Source organism: Canis lupus, chromosome 19 (assembly GCF_048164855.1).
Source record: "Canis lupus baileyi chromosome 19, mCanLup2.hap1, whole genome shotgun sequence".
NCBI lineage: Eukaryota > Metazoa > Chordata > Mammalia > Carnivora > Canidae > Canis > Canis lupus.
The window spans coordinates 19,506,865-19,522,509 of record NC_132856.1 but is presented as its reverse complement, the minus strand read 5'-3'; the positions used below and the strand labels follow the sequence as shown (position 1 = coordinate 19,522,509).

At 36.3% G+C, this 15,645-nt stretch overlaps 1 protein-coding gene across 6 annotated transcripts in view; it reads right to left on the bottom strand.

Moving 5' to 3' along the window:
* The window catches only part of CNTN3 (contactin 3), a 327,880-nt gene that overhangs the window by 70,466 nt on the left and 241,769 nt on the right, over positions 1 to 15,645 (bottom strand). For all 6 annotated transcript variants that reach the window (XM_072785362.1, XM_072785364.1, XM_072785360.1 and 3 more), the window contains one exon: positions 14,663 to 14,813. In XM_072785362.1, the coding sequence (XP_072641463.1) occupies positions 14,663 to 14,813 (151 nt within the window). The remainder of the gene's footprint in view (positions 1 to 14,662; positions 14,814 to 15,645) is intronic.

Below are 15,645 nucleotides of genomic sequence, written 5' to 3'. Positions count from 1 at the left end.
CTGATATAACTTACATTCTAGGCAAGTGGAATGCTGGCATCATTTTTTTCCTCCTCAATTTCTTCTCCTCAATATATACTTTGTGTATACTTTGATAAACTGTCTCAAGTTCTTTTAGGAATGAGACATGATATGAGTAAATGGAAAAAACTAGAAGACAAGTTATTATAATGAGGTTAGAGTAACAAAGAAATAATAAATAATAAACATAGTGAGGTATCAATATTTTTAAGTACCTAGAAAAATGTATAACTTATATCCAGTTTTGAAATACTACCATTTTTCCAATTAAGTAAATTAATAAATACTGTGGAAAATAAAGTGCCTGATCAAATATTAAAAGTAAAGTTAGACATGCCTCTTTCTTTAGTATTTGAAGGTAAAAGGTCAGGAGATATTTTTTTCCCAAACAAGATAGATTTTTATATATTCAACCTCAATTATAGATTTTTTTTTCTAGACTTCATACTCATAAAGGCTCAAACACTCATCTTCTTATAGAAACTGCTCTAGCAATGAAATTTTCATTATTATAGAACTTAAAAATATCACTAATAAAATCAGGAAGTGGAAAACAAGTCAAAGTTCACAATCAATTGTTTTTAAGCTTATTAGGCAGTAAGAAATTTAACTCAGTGTACCAACTCATTAAAATTTATATAACAGATCATAAATTATGAATAACACCTTTTAACATCAGAATGTAGGAGGTAGCAACCAGCAACCATCACTACTGAAACATGCTTATTCTTTTTTTATGGAACTACAATGGTACCTCACCAATCATCCATTCATCCACCCATCCATCCACCCCTATTTCTGTTAAAGGTTCATGTAGGAGGAAGAATTAAGATAAGGATCTTTTTTATTTTCAATAGGAAATCCAAAGTAGAAATTTGCTTAAAAAAACAGTTTTTGTATACTTTAAATAAATTTTTGTGGCAATTTAAATAAGAAAATTATAGGGGGCATCTCGGTTGCTCAGTCAGTTAAGCAGTTGACTCTTGTTCTTAGCTCAGGTCTTGATCTCAGGGTCTTGATCTCAGGGTTGTGAATTCAAGCCCCATGTTGGGCTCCATGCTGAGTGTGGAGCCTACTTAAAAAAGAAAAGGAAGGAAAAGAAAAGTATAGGTATTTTTAAGAAACAAAAAAACTGCTCAAAAAATAATGAAATTCACTTTAACAGGTGTTTTTTGAGGACTTAAATTGTGCTGAGTGTTTTGGAGAATAAGATTAATAACTAGCCCTTACCCTTTGAAGACTTACAATCTAATGGTTGAGAGGCACACACATAGTTCATGCACAACTAACCATAAAATGTGATCATGTGGTATGAAGATTTTTATAACTAAGGAACAAATTCATCCAACTCTACCTTTAAAATATATGGTATCTTTTTTCTTTAGTTCATCCACTGTTACCCTAAGTCAAGCTTCCAGTCAATCTTGTCTTGTCAACTACAAATTGCTTTCTCATCAGATTTGTGCTACCTTCCTTTCTCTCTTCAACCCACTCTCCATACTCCAGCCAGAGTTTTCTTTTAACCAGATCATGTCACATTCCTGCCTTAAGACCTCCAATTATTCTTATTCTATTTAAAATAAAATCCAACATTTTTTATCATGGTCTTTATGGATCCCATCTCTGAGACTTCATTTTATTTATTTGTTTATTTATTTGTTTATTTATTTATTTATCTTATATATATATATTTTTTTTTTTTCTGAGACTTTATATTATGTTACTGTCCTGATCGACACATGACACCTCAGTGACACTGGTTTCCTCCTGATTCTCAAAGACATCCATTTCATTCCCATCTGTAGGCCTTTGTTCTTGTTGGAGTGTCTTCCTGGAAGGTCCTTCTCCCAATTCTTGGCATGATACATTGCTTCTTACCATTTAGTGTTCTGCCCCAAAATTACTTCTTTAATGAAGCTTTTCATTTTAAATAAAACTCTATATAATTATATATATATTAATATATTTTTATTTATTCATGAGAGACACAAAGAGAGAGAGAGGCAGGGACAAAGGCAGAGGAAGAAGCAGGCTCCATTGAGGTAGCCTGATGTGGGACTTGATCCCTAGACTCCAGGATCATGCCCTGGGCCGAAGACAGGCGTTAAACTGTTGAGCCACCCAGTGATCCCTGTATATTTTTTCTTTACAGTAAAGAAATTATCTTTTTAACTTACATGTACTCTGCTTCTCCCTTCTGCAACTTCTATGAGGTCTTTTCAACTTATCTGCGTTCTGTATTTCCCTTCTGCAAGTCCCATGAGGAAGGGACCATGGGTGAATTGTTCGTGAGGTTTCCTTAGGACTCAGGGTAAATCATGACACATGGGATGTGCCAGGTTGCACTTTTCAAAGGTGGCCACAGTTAGATTTCCCATCCCACCTGCTCCTCTAGAATCTTGCTATGGTCTCATCAAGAGGTAGAGTCTAATTCTGCTGCCTGTGAATCTGATTAGCTTAGTGATTCCTTAATAACCAATGTAATGTTAGAAAAGTGGGATATTGCATCTTCTGAGCTGTCTTCCATGCATCTTCCATTATGCTGTCTTGAACATTCACTCATGAACCCATTAGCTGTCTTGTAGGCATTTCAACTCCCTAAAGCCACCATTGTAAGGCAGTGCAAACTAGCCTATGTGGAGAAACCACATGGAAAGGCCTTGGGACTGCCATAGAGAACAGAGGGTATAGGCAGCTCCCAGATCTTCTGGCTGTAGCCACTACTTGACTCCAGTCATAGGAGACAAGATGAGCTAATACCTAGTCAAGCCTTTTCCCAATTTCTGACCTACAAAATAGTGAAATCTAACAAAGTGACTGTTTTAGCACCATTGACTTTCAGGGTGATTTGTTATGCAGCAGTAAGTAATGGGAACAGATATTAAACAAATATTTGAGTAATAAATGAATGTTGAAATGAACAAACATGTATGGAGCAGAGCCTGAGGCTACAAGGATAGATAAGGAAAAGGCTTTTTGAGAACCCAGGTAAGATGGCCTCTGCACAAATAGTTCTAGTATACTGTGTTAGATGATACAATTGGATAAAGAAACTACAAGGATAAAGCAGAAGAAAGAGTAATTAATCTTGCCTTCTGGAGGAAGGTTTCCCACCATGAGTAACAATAAGCTGGGCCTTGAGTGATAAATTTGGGTTTTGTAGATTGAGAAGAAAAGATACTCTAGCCAGAGGAAATTACAAGAGCAAAAAACGGCAGGATGAAATGAGAACTCTGTCTCTTTCTCCTTTCTTTTAACATTTATTCAAAAGACAGTGGTATGCACCTCTGTCCTCTAACTTGATAGTGTTAATAGAGTCATTATTGTTACTTTGAGAGAAAGCATCTGATTTTTCCTATCTTAACCATATTAGTAGGAAAAAAAGAAAAGGTAGAATGGGATGATAATACCGGTTTCTACAACAGCATTGATATTTTTTTCTTTTAGTTTTCAGTGAGAACAAGGATATAGAACATTGACTGGGCTGTAGGCAATTATGCATGGGATTTGGGGGCTTGAGTGAGAAATGCTCTATGACCAAACAGTTGTGGTACGAGTGAACACACCCACTAAGTAAAACACTGACCAAGTATGGGTATGAATTAATTACTAGGTTCTAACAAGGAACTGGCTTCAAGTAGATTCCAGTGTCCAGCACATTCAAATTCATTAACCAGCTTCACCCTATAAAAATCATTACACTGACAAAATATTTTTAAACTGACCTTAACTTTTTAAAAAAGATATTTATTTATTTATTCATGAGGCACACACAGAGAGAGAGAGGGAGAGAGAGGAAGAGGGAGAAGCAGGCTCCATGCAGGGAGCCCCATGTGGGGCTCGATCCAGGGACTCCAGGATCATGTCCTAGGCTGAAGGCAGGTGACCAACCGCTGAGCCACCCAAGGAATCCCTTAAAGTGGCCTTAACTTTTATAAGTTAATTCATAAAAATCAGATTTGAAATATGGAAACATGGTCATCTGCAAAATTTAGCTGAAACGGTTTTTGAAAGTAGCAATTTCTTAGGGTGCCGGGGGGCTCATTTGGTTAAGCTTCCAGCTTTGGCTCAGGTCATGATCTCATGGCCCTGGGATTGGCTGATGGGATCTGTGCTCAGCAGGGAATCTGCCTGAACCCTTCCTTGCTCTGCCCTTCCCCCTACTCATGTTTTCGTTCTCTCTCTTAAATAAATAAAATCTTTTATAAAAAAGAAAGCAGCAATTTTCTTTAATAACATTTAGGTAAATTTTATTTATTTAAGAAGGTTTAAATAATGGAAAACTCAATTAAGAGTTGTAAAACACAAATAACTTACTCATATTTCTTTTTAACCCAGTGCTGTTATCCCTAAAGTAACAGAGCAACATGATGAAAACACTTAATATTGAAAACAACATTAATAGCAACAGGTACCTTTTCCTGAAAACATCTGGACGCTATTATAGTAGATGCTTCACATACATTATCTTGTTTACTTTTTAAATGTAATTTAAGTTCAATTAATTTACATATAATGTATTACTGGTTTCAGAGGCAGAGGTCAGTGATTCATCAGTCTTCTATAACACCCAGTACTCATTATATCACAAGCCCTCCTTAATGTCTGTTACCCAGTTACCCAATTTCCCCATCCCTCTCCCCTCTAGTGACCCTCAGTTTGTTTCCTATGCTTAAGAGTCTCTTATGGTTTGTCTCTCTGATTTTGTCTTTATTTTTTCCTCTCTTCTCCTATGATCTTCTGTTTTGTTTCTTAAATTCCACATGAGTGAGATCATAATTGTCTTTCTCTGATTGAATTATTTCACTTAGCAAAATATCCTCTAGTTCCATCCATGTCTTTGCAAATGGCAAGATTTCATTGTTTTTTGATGGCTGAGTAGTATTCCATTGTATATATACAAATCTTTTGTATCTATTCATCTGTCGATGGACATGTGGGCTCTTTCCCTAGCTTGGCTATTGTGGACTTTGCTGCTATAAACATTGGGGTGCAGGTGCCCCTTTAGATCACTACTTTTGTATCCTTGGGGTAAATACCCAGTAGGGCAATTGCTGGGTCACAGGGTAGCTCTATTTTCAACTTTTTGAGAAACCTCCACACTGTTTTCCAGAGTGGCTGCATCAGCGTATATTCCCATGGACTGTGTACAAGGGTTCCCCTTTCTCTGCATCTAAACTATCTTATTTTTTATCTTTACAACTAGAGCCCATTGGGATAAAGAAATGTAAGAGAAATGAGGCTGAGACAGAGTTGGACATAATTTTTTTGAAGGAAACTTTGTCCTTTCTTTGCTTGTCAGGGAAGGTCAGTATTTTTGTCCAACCTTTGCTTAAGAGTATGTGCCAAGCAAATACCACCTAACAGACTAGCTAACTTTGCAATAAGAATTTCTGGCCCATTTTACAAATAAGGTAATACGACTCAGAGTTATAAATGAAAGAGCCAAGATTAAACCCACATCTTTCTGATTCTGATGCTTTGTTCTTTCCATGTGTTAAAATTAAATCAAGAAGGAAATCAAACCTACATTTAGCTTCATCGAACACAGTGAATAATGTGTATAGTACTTAGTATGCTGCATGCCAATTAGGCATAAATAATTCACATAAATAATGATACAAATACATACTTAGAAACATAGATGCCAAAAAATATTAAAAAAAGAAACGTAGATGCCTGTGGTTAATGGGAGAAGCTCTGTAGGCATGTTCTGGTGGCTGGAGGGTGGGGGATGGCAGAGAGGAAGTGATTAGGATGGCTTCCCAAGAGCCATATCCCAAATCAAAAGTCTGGATTGCATTGGTTCTCCTCTTGATTATCTTCACTGTTAAACGCTAGCTTAATCTTCTAATAGGGCATGAGATGTAAGGGACAAATGTGCCCTTTCCTGTTCTCTTTATAACTGGAAGCATGAGAGAAATGGAGGTGTGATAGGAAGCCCAGACAGGGAAGGGGGCTGTTCTCTACTCTCTGAAACTGTTGTATCCTTAACCAGGTATCTAAGTGTCCCCTTTAATAAAAATGATCTTCCGATGTTCATCTCCTTTGAAGGAGAGAGATGGTTCTTTATCTGGGAAAGGACCCAGGTCAGGCCTTCTTATATTCCTGTCATATATGAACTTTAGCACAGACACAAATGGAATAAATACCCAGTTTCATCTCTGTCTATGCCATCAATCATTTTGTTCAGATGGTGTCTTCCCTACTCTTTTGCCCTGTTAGATTTTATAGGTCCTTCAAATTGTAGCTCCCGGGTTGCTTCCTTAGAGATGCCTCTCCTTATAGGGAGCTGCTTTCCCAGTTTGCAAGGCTGAGACAGCATTTCTTCCCTGTGTTTCTTACTCGCTTCTGTACACCTCCATTATAGACAAGGTGGTAATTTCCGGTTTCTTTGGGACAGTACAGTTTATATATGTTGTCTTGGAGGTAATTACCAGCAGTGCCCCCTTTCTAAGTTTATAGAATAAATTCTATATGGTCACTTTGATCATACAATCTATCCCAGTGTAACTGATGACTAACTTTTCCAAATTTGTAATAAACTATGAGTGGGCTCTTTAAGTGCCCTTGCTGTTTTGTATTAATCTGTGTATTCCCAGGGCTGGGGGCAGCCTGCATTGCTGAATAAAGACAAATTAGTGGACAATAGGAGTACCTTCCCTGTAGATAGGGAGCAGAGATGTCAATCTTTATTCAACTAATATCTAAGCTGAAAGTGGTAACATCATTGATTATTAAATCAATAAGATTTAATTATTTATATGAGAGACACAGAGAGATAGGCAAAGGGAGAAGCAGGCTCCCTGTGAGGAGCCTGATGCAGGACTCGATCCCAGGACCTTGGGATCATGACCTGAGCCAAAGGCACACACTCAACCACTGAGTCACCCAGGTGCCCCAACATCACACATATTAAATACAATTCTCCTTTGATTTTCTAAGTTCACCAGTTAAAGATTAAGTTGGAGCCAAGGGCATAGGGAGTGAAGAATTACCTGGTATCTTAGCTCTTTGCCCAGGGTAGATGAACTGAAATTGAGCTTCCATACTTATCTGGCAGTTGTGAAGTCACAGCTGTTTAGATGAGTAGACTAAAGATGAAAGGGAAGATAACAGAATCCAGCTCTTTGGATGAAAGAGAGCATCAGAAGGCAGAAGAGAAGGGAGCAGCATTTGCAACAGTATGAAACAAACCAACCAGATTCTCTGTGATAAGAGACAGAGGAGCCAAGAAATGTGGGGGAATGGGGAAGGGAAGGAGACAGAAAGTTTGGCGAAGGAATCCTTATTCTTTATCTAAGAGCTTGAGACAAGAGAATGTGCCATCTAACAGATTTTCTGGATAGTAACAGAGTTCCTAGACACATCTTTACAGAGCACGACTGTGGCGACTAGTAGTAGCAGTGGTGGAAATGCCAAGTGATTCTTGCTCTGACAGAATTATTCTGGTTACTGGCAAAAGTTTCAATTCTGCTTTTAGGTGCTGTCATGGAATCGCTCAATGTCTCACAGAAGGCAGAAGTCACCTGTTGGGAGCATTTTTTTAAGCCTTTCAATTTCTCAATGAAACTACTCATGAATTCAGGATGAAGTGCATATAAAATTGCATGTAAATTTTTGCTTAAAATTAAAGTATAATTTATATATAATGTAATTCACCCTGTTTGGTATGCAATTCTTTGAGTTTTAATAAGTCAATGTGGTCATGTAGTCACTGTTACAGTCAAGACCTAGAACAGTTCCCTGACCCTTAAAAGTTCCCGCATGTCCCTGAATAGTCAATCCCTCTACCTAATCTGGCAACAGTGATCATTGTTTTCTGTCCCCAAGGCTATACCTTTTTCAGCAATGTGATATAAATGGATTTATACAGAATATAATATTCACTGCATTTTTAAAGCCAGTTTCTAACTATATGTAAGAAGCATGTTAAGAATTGGTTAATACATTTTAAAAGCGTTATGTGGATTATGGCTATTAATATTTGGGAAAAAAAACTTTGCTATTTCTTTCTTTAAAAAGCATTTAAATTTCTATAATATTAAATGCTGCCTAGAACATCTGAAACAATTTTAATGTGTTTAATTAGAAGTAATGGGCCATTCTTTGATTCTCTTTTGAATTGAGGCTATTGCAATAAAATATTTACTATTATAAGTAATAGCATTCAACTGAAAGCCCCATTTTTAAAAATAATTGGCTAATGCATTTTAAGTACCACTAAGTGATAGAGAAAAGCTAAACATTCTTTAAAATATGCCAACTGGCTATTTCTTCTTGAATACCATGCCTGGTTGCATTCTCTAGAGTCTTTTCCAATTTTACTTTGCTTAAAGGAGAAAAAACATCCTATTTCAATTCCAGTCTTCTTTGAAAATATGTGGATTATAAGCAAATGAATTGAAGAACACTAAAACACTGACACCTGTGTACTACCACTGACCACTCAAAGGGGCAGGGCATTTCTATTTATTCAGAAAACCTGTTTCTTGCAAAGGGGAAAAAACACAATAACTTCTCTCAGTATGGATGATACAAATATAAACAAAACAGAACAAAAAAGCAAACAACTTTGCTCAGTAATGATGCTAGCAATTTCGAAGATTAGGATATCTGCATATCAAGTGATTTAACATTGACCTTTACTTAGTAAATCGATTACTTATAAATTATGACTAGAGGCCATTTAACTAAGACTGTATAAACAGGCTTCCTCTATCCATAACTTGTTTCCATGAGCTTCAGAGATATGGTGCTGACTCTTTACCATTTAATGCTATGTGCCTTCCAAGACAATTTTATTTAGTGCCATGGTTTCAGCTACCATGTCGTGCTCAGAACACCTAAATGTCTATCGGTAGCTCAAGTCTTTCTCCTGAGTTCCAGATTCATTTAGTCAACCCCTGTATGCTCACATATATAGTTGGATTTTCAACAAGGACTTCAAACACCAAAAATCCCAAGTAGTACTTATATTTGTGCTTATTCCTCCTGCTCTTTCTGTAATGTTCCCTGTCTCACTGAATAGGTCCTGATGTCTAAGCTGGAAATTTCGGGTTCATCCTTGACTCTTACCTTCTCTTCAAATCATTAATCTAATCAACTCCTAGGTCCTGTGGATTTAACCCCTTCTCAAACTCCTCAATACTTCTCCTCTGTCTTCTCACTGCCCTTTCTTTAGTTCAGGCTAGAAAACTTTCTTGTTCAGGTTGATGAAATGCTATGAATTGAGATTTTTGCCTCAAGTCTTCCTGCCACTCCAATCCATGTTCCCTGTTGCCACCATTGTGATCTTTCTTAAAGAACATAATCAAAATTAAACTTGGTCTTTTAATTCTGCTACTTGGATTTTACTCTGTTGCTTCTCAGCACCTGTGGAGTAAAGCCCAAGCTTCTTGATTTGGCTTACACATCATTCCCAGTAAGATTCTGGTTCACCTCTACCGCCCTGTTCTGTCTACATCCGTCCTCACAAGGCATGTTAAGCTGAAGCTGCTCAAGTTCCTAAACCACCCTTTACCCTGTGCCTTTGCACATGCTCTTCCTCTGTCTGAAGCATTCTTCTTCAGGGAACTCTAGTCATCGTTTAAGTCTTGCTGAACATATTACATTCTCCAGAAGGCCTGCGCAGATCCCTGATTTGGAGAGGGGGCCCTCTCTGGTAATCACCAAACATACTGCACTTTCCTAATTAAGTTTTATTGTAACTGCTCTGTGTTCTTTTGTCGGTATACCCCCAAAAAGCTACAAGCAAGAATATGGACTTATTTGATAAAAATTAAATATCTGGTGCCTAGCACACAGTAGGCACTCAAAATAATTTTCCAATGAATGAATGAGCACTTGATTTTGAGACCTCAGGAATCACTACTTGCATTTTAAGCTCTTGCAATCTATTCAGAGCAGCTTTTCTAAGACCCCTGCTGGGAAGTAATTCCTTTATTACCTTAGCTTGAAATGCTCTCTGGACCTCAAAGCAATAACACCGATTTCTTCAAAATGATACTGTAATTTAGGTGTCTCACTGACTTAGATCCCCATTACTACAGGTGATGCATTAATTACAAAGCTGTTATTGTGCTGATATAAAAACTTACAAACCAGGTTGATTATAATCATTCAAATGTACTGTGTGATTTACATCGTAGACATATTTATTAGTTTATACAATTTTTAAGACATTTTTAATCCTTAGATGGTTTTTCCTAATTTAGACTTTATTTTATTTTTTTCCCTGATTTAGGCTTTACATAATAATGTATGTATTGGCTTAATCAAAGGTTTATTTGCCACCAGCATTCCCTACACTAAATTGGAGAAAGGTTTCCTACTTATAAGTTTCTCATTCACTGACAAACCCAAGTTCACATACAAAACAAAAACAAAAACAAAAATAGAAACAAACCTAAAAAACTAACGGCTTTAAAATCTTTCCATAAATACCCTATTAAAATTTTGTCTTCTCTTATATTTTCAAATGTGTCAATAAACTCTTTTGTCCCCAAAATGAGATTTGAATCTGCACGTTTTAAGTTGGAACAGCCAATGATTGAACAACCGCAATAAATCTATCATTTAAAGTGCTTCCCCAATTTGGCTTAAGGCTGCAGACTCAATCAAGAGGGACACACATGGGGTTTTCATTGCCAAGTGATGGCTGAGGCCCACACTGATTTCACACAAACTTGGGGAGGATTCAAAAGTGCAACTTGTTCAATAATTGCTTCTAGCAGTCTTTTCCCTAAGCATCAAGGCTCTGGCTCATCAGTGTTTTTGCTGTCCAAATAGATAAAAACAAAATCCAAACCACCAGACCTGGTGCTATGTACTGAATGTCTGAGTCTCTCCAAATTCCTATGTTAAATCCTAATGCCCAGTGTGATGCTATTAGGAGGAAGGGCCTCTGGGAGGTGGTTAGGTCATGAGCCCTGAGCCGGGAGGGGGAGAAAGAGCTCACGAATGGGATTGGTACCTTTATGAGGTACCATATTGCTCTCTGTCTGCCATATGAGTATATAAGAAGATTGATATCTGAAACCCAGAAGAAGGCCCTTACCAGAACTTGACTGAGCTGGCATCCTGATCTCGGACTACCATGCCCAGAATTGTGGGAAATAAATTTCTGTTGTTTATAAGCCATCTGATTTATTGTACTATGTCATAAAAGCTCAGATTAAGATACTTGGCAGGGAAGGCAACATTATGAACCCTCTTCTCAAATATGTCTCCTCTTTCTAACTATTTTTGTACTTAAAAGTTTCCTTATTCACAGAGGAGATGTTAGAAATATTTAAAACAAATGAAGGGTCAGTAGTCCTCATATGGACAGAAGTAACATTTATGAACATGATACAGGTGCTAGAGTAAGCCATTTCCTCTTTCTACTTAAAACATTATTCCAATTAAAAAAATTAATCCCAATTTCTCATTGGATACATACATGTCCACCAAAAAAAAAAAAAAGATAAATAAAAGAAAATCCATATTTTTTAGCCTCTCCCTTACATTTAAGTTTGGCCTGGGAACTAATTTCTGCCCAGTAGGGGCATAAAAGAAATTACTGTTGAAACTTTTGGAAAGTTCCTAAGAAAGGGAAGAAGTATACTCTGATTTCTACTTTCTTCCTTCCTGTTACTGGGAGATGATATTGAGAAGCTGAAGCCCAGGGAGCCATCTTGGTTCAGGATATGAAGATAGTGGAGCAGCAAGATAAAAGGGGTAGTCCTGATTGCCTACCTTTAGAGACATCAAACAGCCAATGAGCTACCCAACTAAAGAGCAAAAAGCTTCTATCTTTCTTAGTCACTGTTACTTTCAACATTTTATTTGTAATATATCTTATTCTTACTTATCAGTATAAGAATGTCTGCAAATATCAGACATTCTGCTAAATGCTCACTGTATAGCAACTATGTTAAGATAGAAATTATGATCTCTTCTATGAGTGAGGAAATTAAGATTCAAAGGTGTTACATAATGGTCCTAATGACACCAAGGTAGTAAGTGGCCAAATCAGATTCCGGAATTTATAGTCTTTTTTTCCTGCATTATTACTGCATTACTCTATAATGTGGGAGTAAGTCCCTCCTTGTGTGCCTGTAGTTTAAACTCTTAATCTTCTTATCCTCTTTTGAAATTAAGATTAAAAACCTCTGCCTACTATAGGCACTACTGTGAAGACAAGTGGGTTCATTATTGTGTAAAGCATTGAAGTCCTTGGGACTTAACCACTATTTAATTTATGTACACAGTTAAAACTATTTAAAACTTTTTTGAACACAAAAAGTCAGCAGTTATACAAGAAGACTTAACTTCAATACAGCCACAATTAACTAATTTGTGCCACAAGCCTATACTTGTTTCAACTGGTTTACAAAATTAAACTCCAAATCACTAATTAACTTCCTGTTTCAGAAATCTATTCTGTGAGGCCCAGCATTTAGCTGAATTGTGCTTAACCACTCAGCTCACAACTTTGCCTTGTCATCCTGCTGTGGCTGCCTTTCAATGGAAGTGTTTTCCATTAAATACTGGAGGAACTGCAAATTGTGTTGTCATACCAACTCACAAAAATATCTTGGTGTCTTGGTAATAAAAGCAGTCAACTTGGTTGTCTGCAACAAGACTTTGTAATTTTGAAAAACTAATCCACAGTTCTTGGCCTACGGTTTTATTGTTTGTTTCCCCTAATCTCTAAAAAGAGTAATTTGGACTCTGATTGCAAAGGCTGAGACCACCTCTAAAATTCTGGTCTCCCTATACAAAATGTGGCATTGAAAATGCTTAGAGCTTATGTCTAGAGTCAAACAAACAGACAGGGATTAAAATCCTGGTTCTGTAATTTTAGGCAAATTACATAATCTAAGTTTTGTTTTTCTCATTAGAAAAATGGAGATGATAATATGATTTATAACACATCATAGAGCTCCAGAGATGTTTAAAATAGATAATGAGTGTAGAGTTCTGTATCCATTTCCTCTTGCTTCTGTAATAAATTACTACAAATTTAGTAATCTGTCCTACAACACAAATTTATTATTCTATAGTTCTGGAAGTCAGAAGTCCAGGATGGGTTTTAGTGGACCAAAATTATTGTCTGGGCTATGTTTCTTAGGAGGGTTCAGAATTATTAATTGTTCCTTCACATTGTTGATAGAATTCAGTTCATTGTGGCTATGGGACTAAGGTCCCTTTCCTTACTGGCTATCAACTGAGGCTGTTCCCATCTTAAAGAGTTATCCAAAATCCTTTGCTCATGGCTACCTTCCACCATCTTCAAAGCAGAAATACCAACTGAAGTCCTTCTGAAGTTTGAAATCTCTCCTGCCTCATCCTTGATTATCATATATCTCTGACAAATCCTTCTGCCTTCCTCTTCCCCTTATAAATTTTCAGGTGATTACTGTGAACCTACCCACATAATCCAGGATAAGTTCCCTATTTTGAAGTCATCTACTTAGTAATTTTAAGTATTTAAATTTAATTACTTTTTGTCATGTATGTAACGCAATCAGAGGTTTATAGGATAAGGACATGGACATCTTTGGGGTCAATTATCTATTTATCACAAGCTCTGAGCATAACACCTGGCAATGTAGTTAAGTACTAAATAAATAAAAATAGCTAATACTTATGTTTACTCACTGCTCGGTAAAGACTGTATATGCTATATAGATAGCATATATATAGGATATATATAGTGCTATATAGATATTTATGTATTTCATCTAATAATCCCCATTATTATCTAGTGATATCTAATATCACCATCCACATTAAAATGAGAAAATGAAAAAAAAAATAAAATAAAATGAGAAAATGAAGTGCCTGGGTGGCTCAGTTGGTTAGGTGGTTGGCTCTTGATTTCAGCTCAGGTGGTGATTTCAGGGTCCTGGGATCAAGCCCCTCCTTGTTGGGCTCCATCCTCAGCAGGGAGTCGGCTAGAAGATTCTCTCTCTCTCCTGCTGCCACTCCCCTGCTTGTGTGCACACGCACTCTTCTCTCTCTCTCATAAATATATATGTATATATATTTATTTTTATATATATCTATTTTTTAAATAAAAAAAAGAGACCCAGAAAGTAAAGCTTTTCATTGAGCAAGCAAAAGGTAGAACAAAGAATTGAACCCAGGCTGTTTGGCTCTACAAGTGGTACCCTTAAGCTTCATCCTTCCTCCTCATTTTAAATATTATAACAATCAGAAAACCAAGAAAGCCTTTGCTTAAACTACTACCAAGAATGCTAAATTATTTCAGTATAGGGCAACAGCAATATTGGTATTTATTTGGCATATGTTCTTAATATATCTTCTCTTCTTTGTCCAAGGATGTTGGCTCATGTGGGTCCAGGACTGATTTTCTTTATCATTCTACTTTGAGTCTTACCCAGTGACTGGGGAGGAAAATCCTTGCTAAGATAAGGTATTCTGTATGGGTAGAAGCTAGATGATATATCTAACTTTTTCCAGATTTCAAAAATTGCACACTATCTTCCTGAGAGTATTACAAAACCAAAAATACTACTGTCTTGATTTTTCAACAACTCATATTCTACTCATTTCATATTGAAAACCTGCTTTGACATCAGTATGGAAAGTAAGAAGAAAGTGAATCACCATTATTTTGGTCAGCAAATACCTTTCATTCTCCTGCACGATCATATCTCCTTTTTTCCATGAACAGACTGGTTTGGGGGAGGCTCTAGGTTTACAATCCAAGCTGACCATGCTGCCCACCTGCACCTGCATCAACTTTTTCATTGGAGCCTTTGAAAAATCTGGAGCAGAAGCTGAAAGGCAAGAAGGAATAAAATTTTATTTTTAATTTAATATTTTAAAATTTCTGTAGGTAAAAATAAAATAAAATAAAATAAAATAAAATAAAATAAAATAAAATAAAATAAAATAAAATAAAATTCCTGTAGGTTCAGAGGTTGACTTTATAATCATTTTTAAAGTTTTCTGACACACAGATGTCAGTACTTGATTTACTTAATTGACTGGGCACCACTCAAGTTTTTAATGCTAAAAAAGTAATTCCTACTATTTTGTGCTCTAGGAAGTTCTAAATCTTGGGATGATTATTTTATATAGGAATTTTTAAAGTTTACTGTGAAGTTTGAAAGTAGCTCATGAGCTTATTTAAATGAAAACCTATCACAGAATGTTCTTGAAAGTTAGTTCCATGCAGACAACAATAGTCAGTCTCTTGTGATCTCTAAAACTCAGCACTTGGCACAGCGCCTGGCACTTAGTAAGTGCTCAGTAAGTGTTTTTAGAATGAAGGCTGGGTATTGAATTATTATTCTCTTCCATAAAAATTATCAAGATCTATTATAAAATTTTCACATGGCTGTGTTTACCTTCTGCATTGAAGAAATATATAATATGCGTTATTATATTAGTGTTACAGTATCACATTAAATACAATAATATGTAAAGAACATCATATCTGCCAATAATGCACACAATGCTGATCCTGAAACAACTGAACATTCAAGATAAATAAAAATGTATCTTTTGATTGAAATGGTACTTTAATCAGAAAATCATTCTTCCTCTTATTGCAAATTGGGAAAAGTTAACCAAACACAGTGCATTTCTCCTAATGTTTAATGCTCT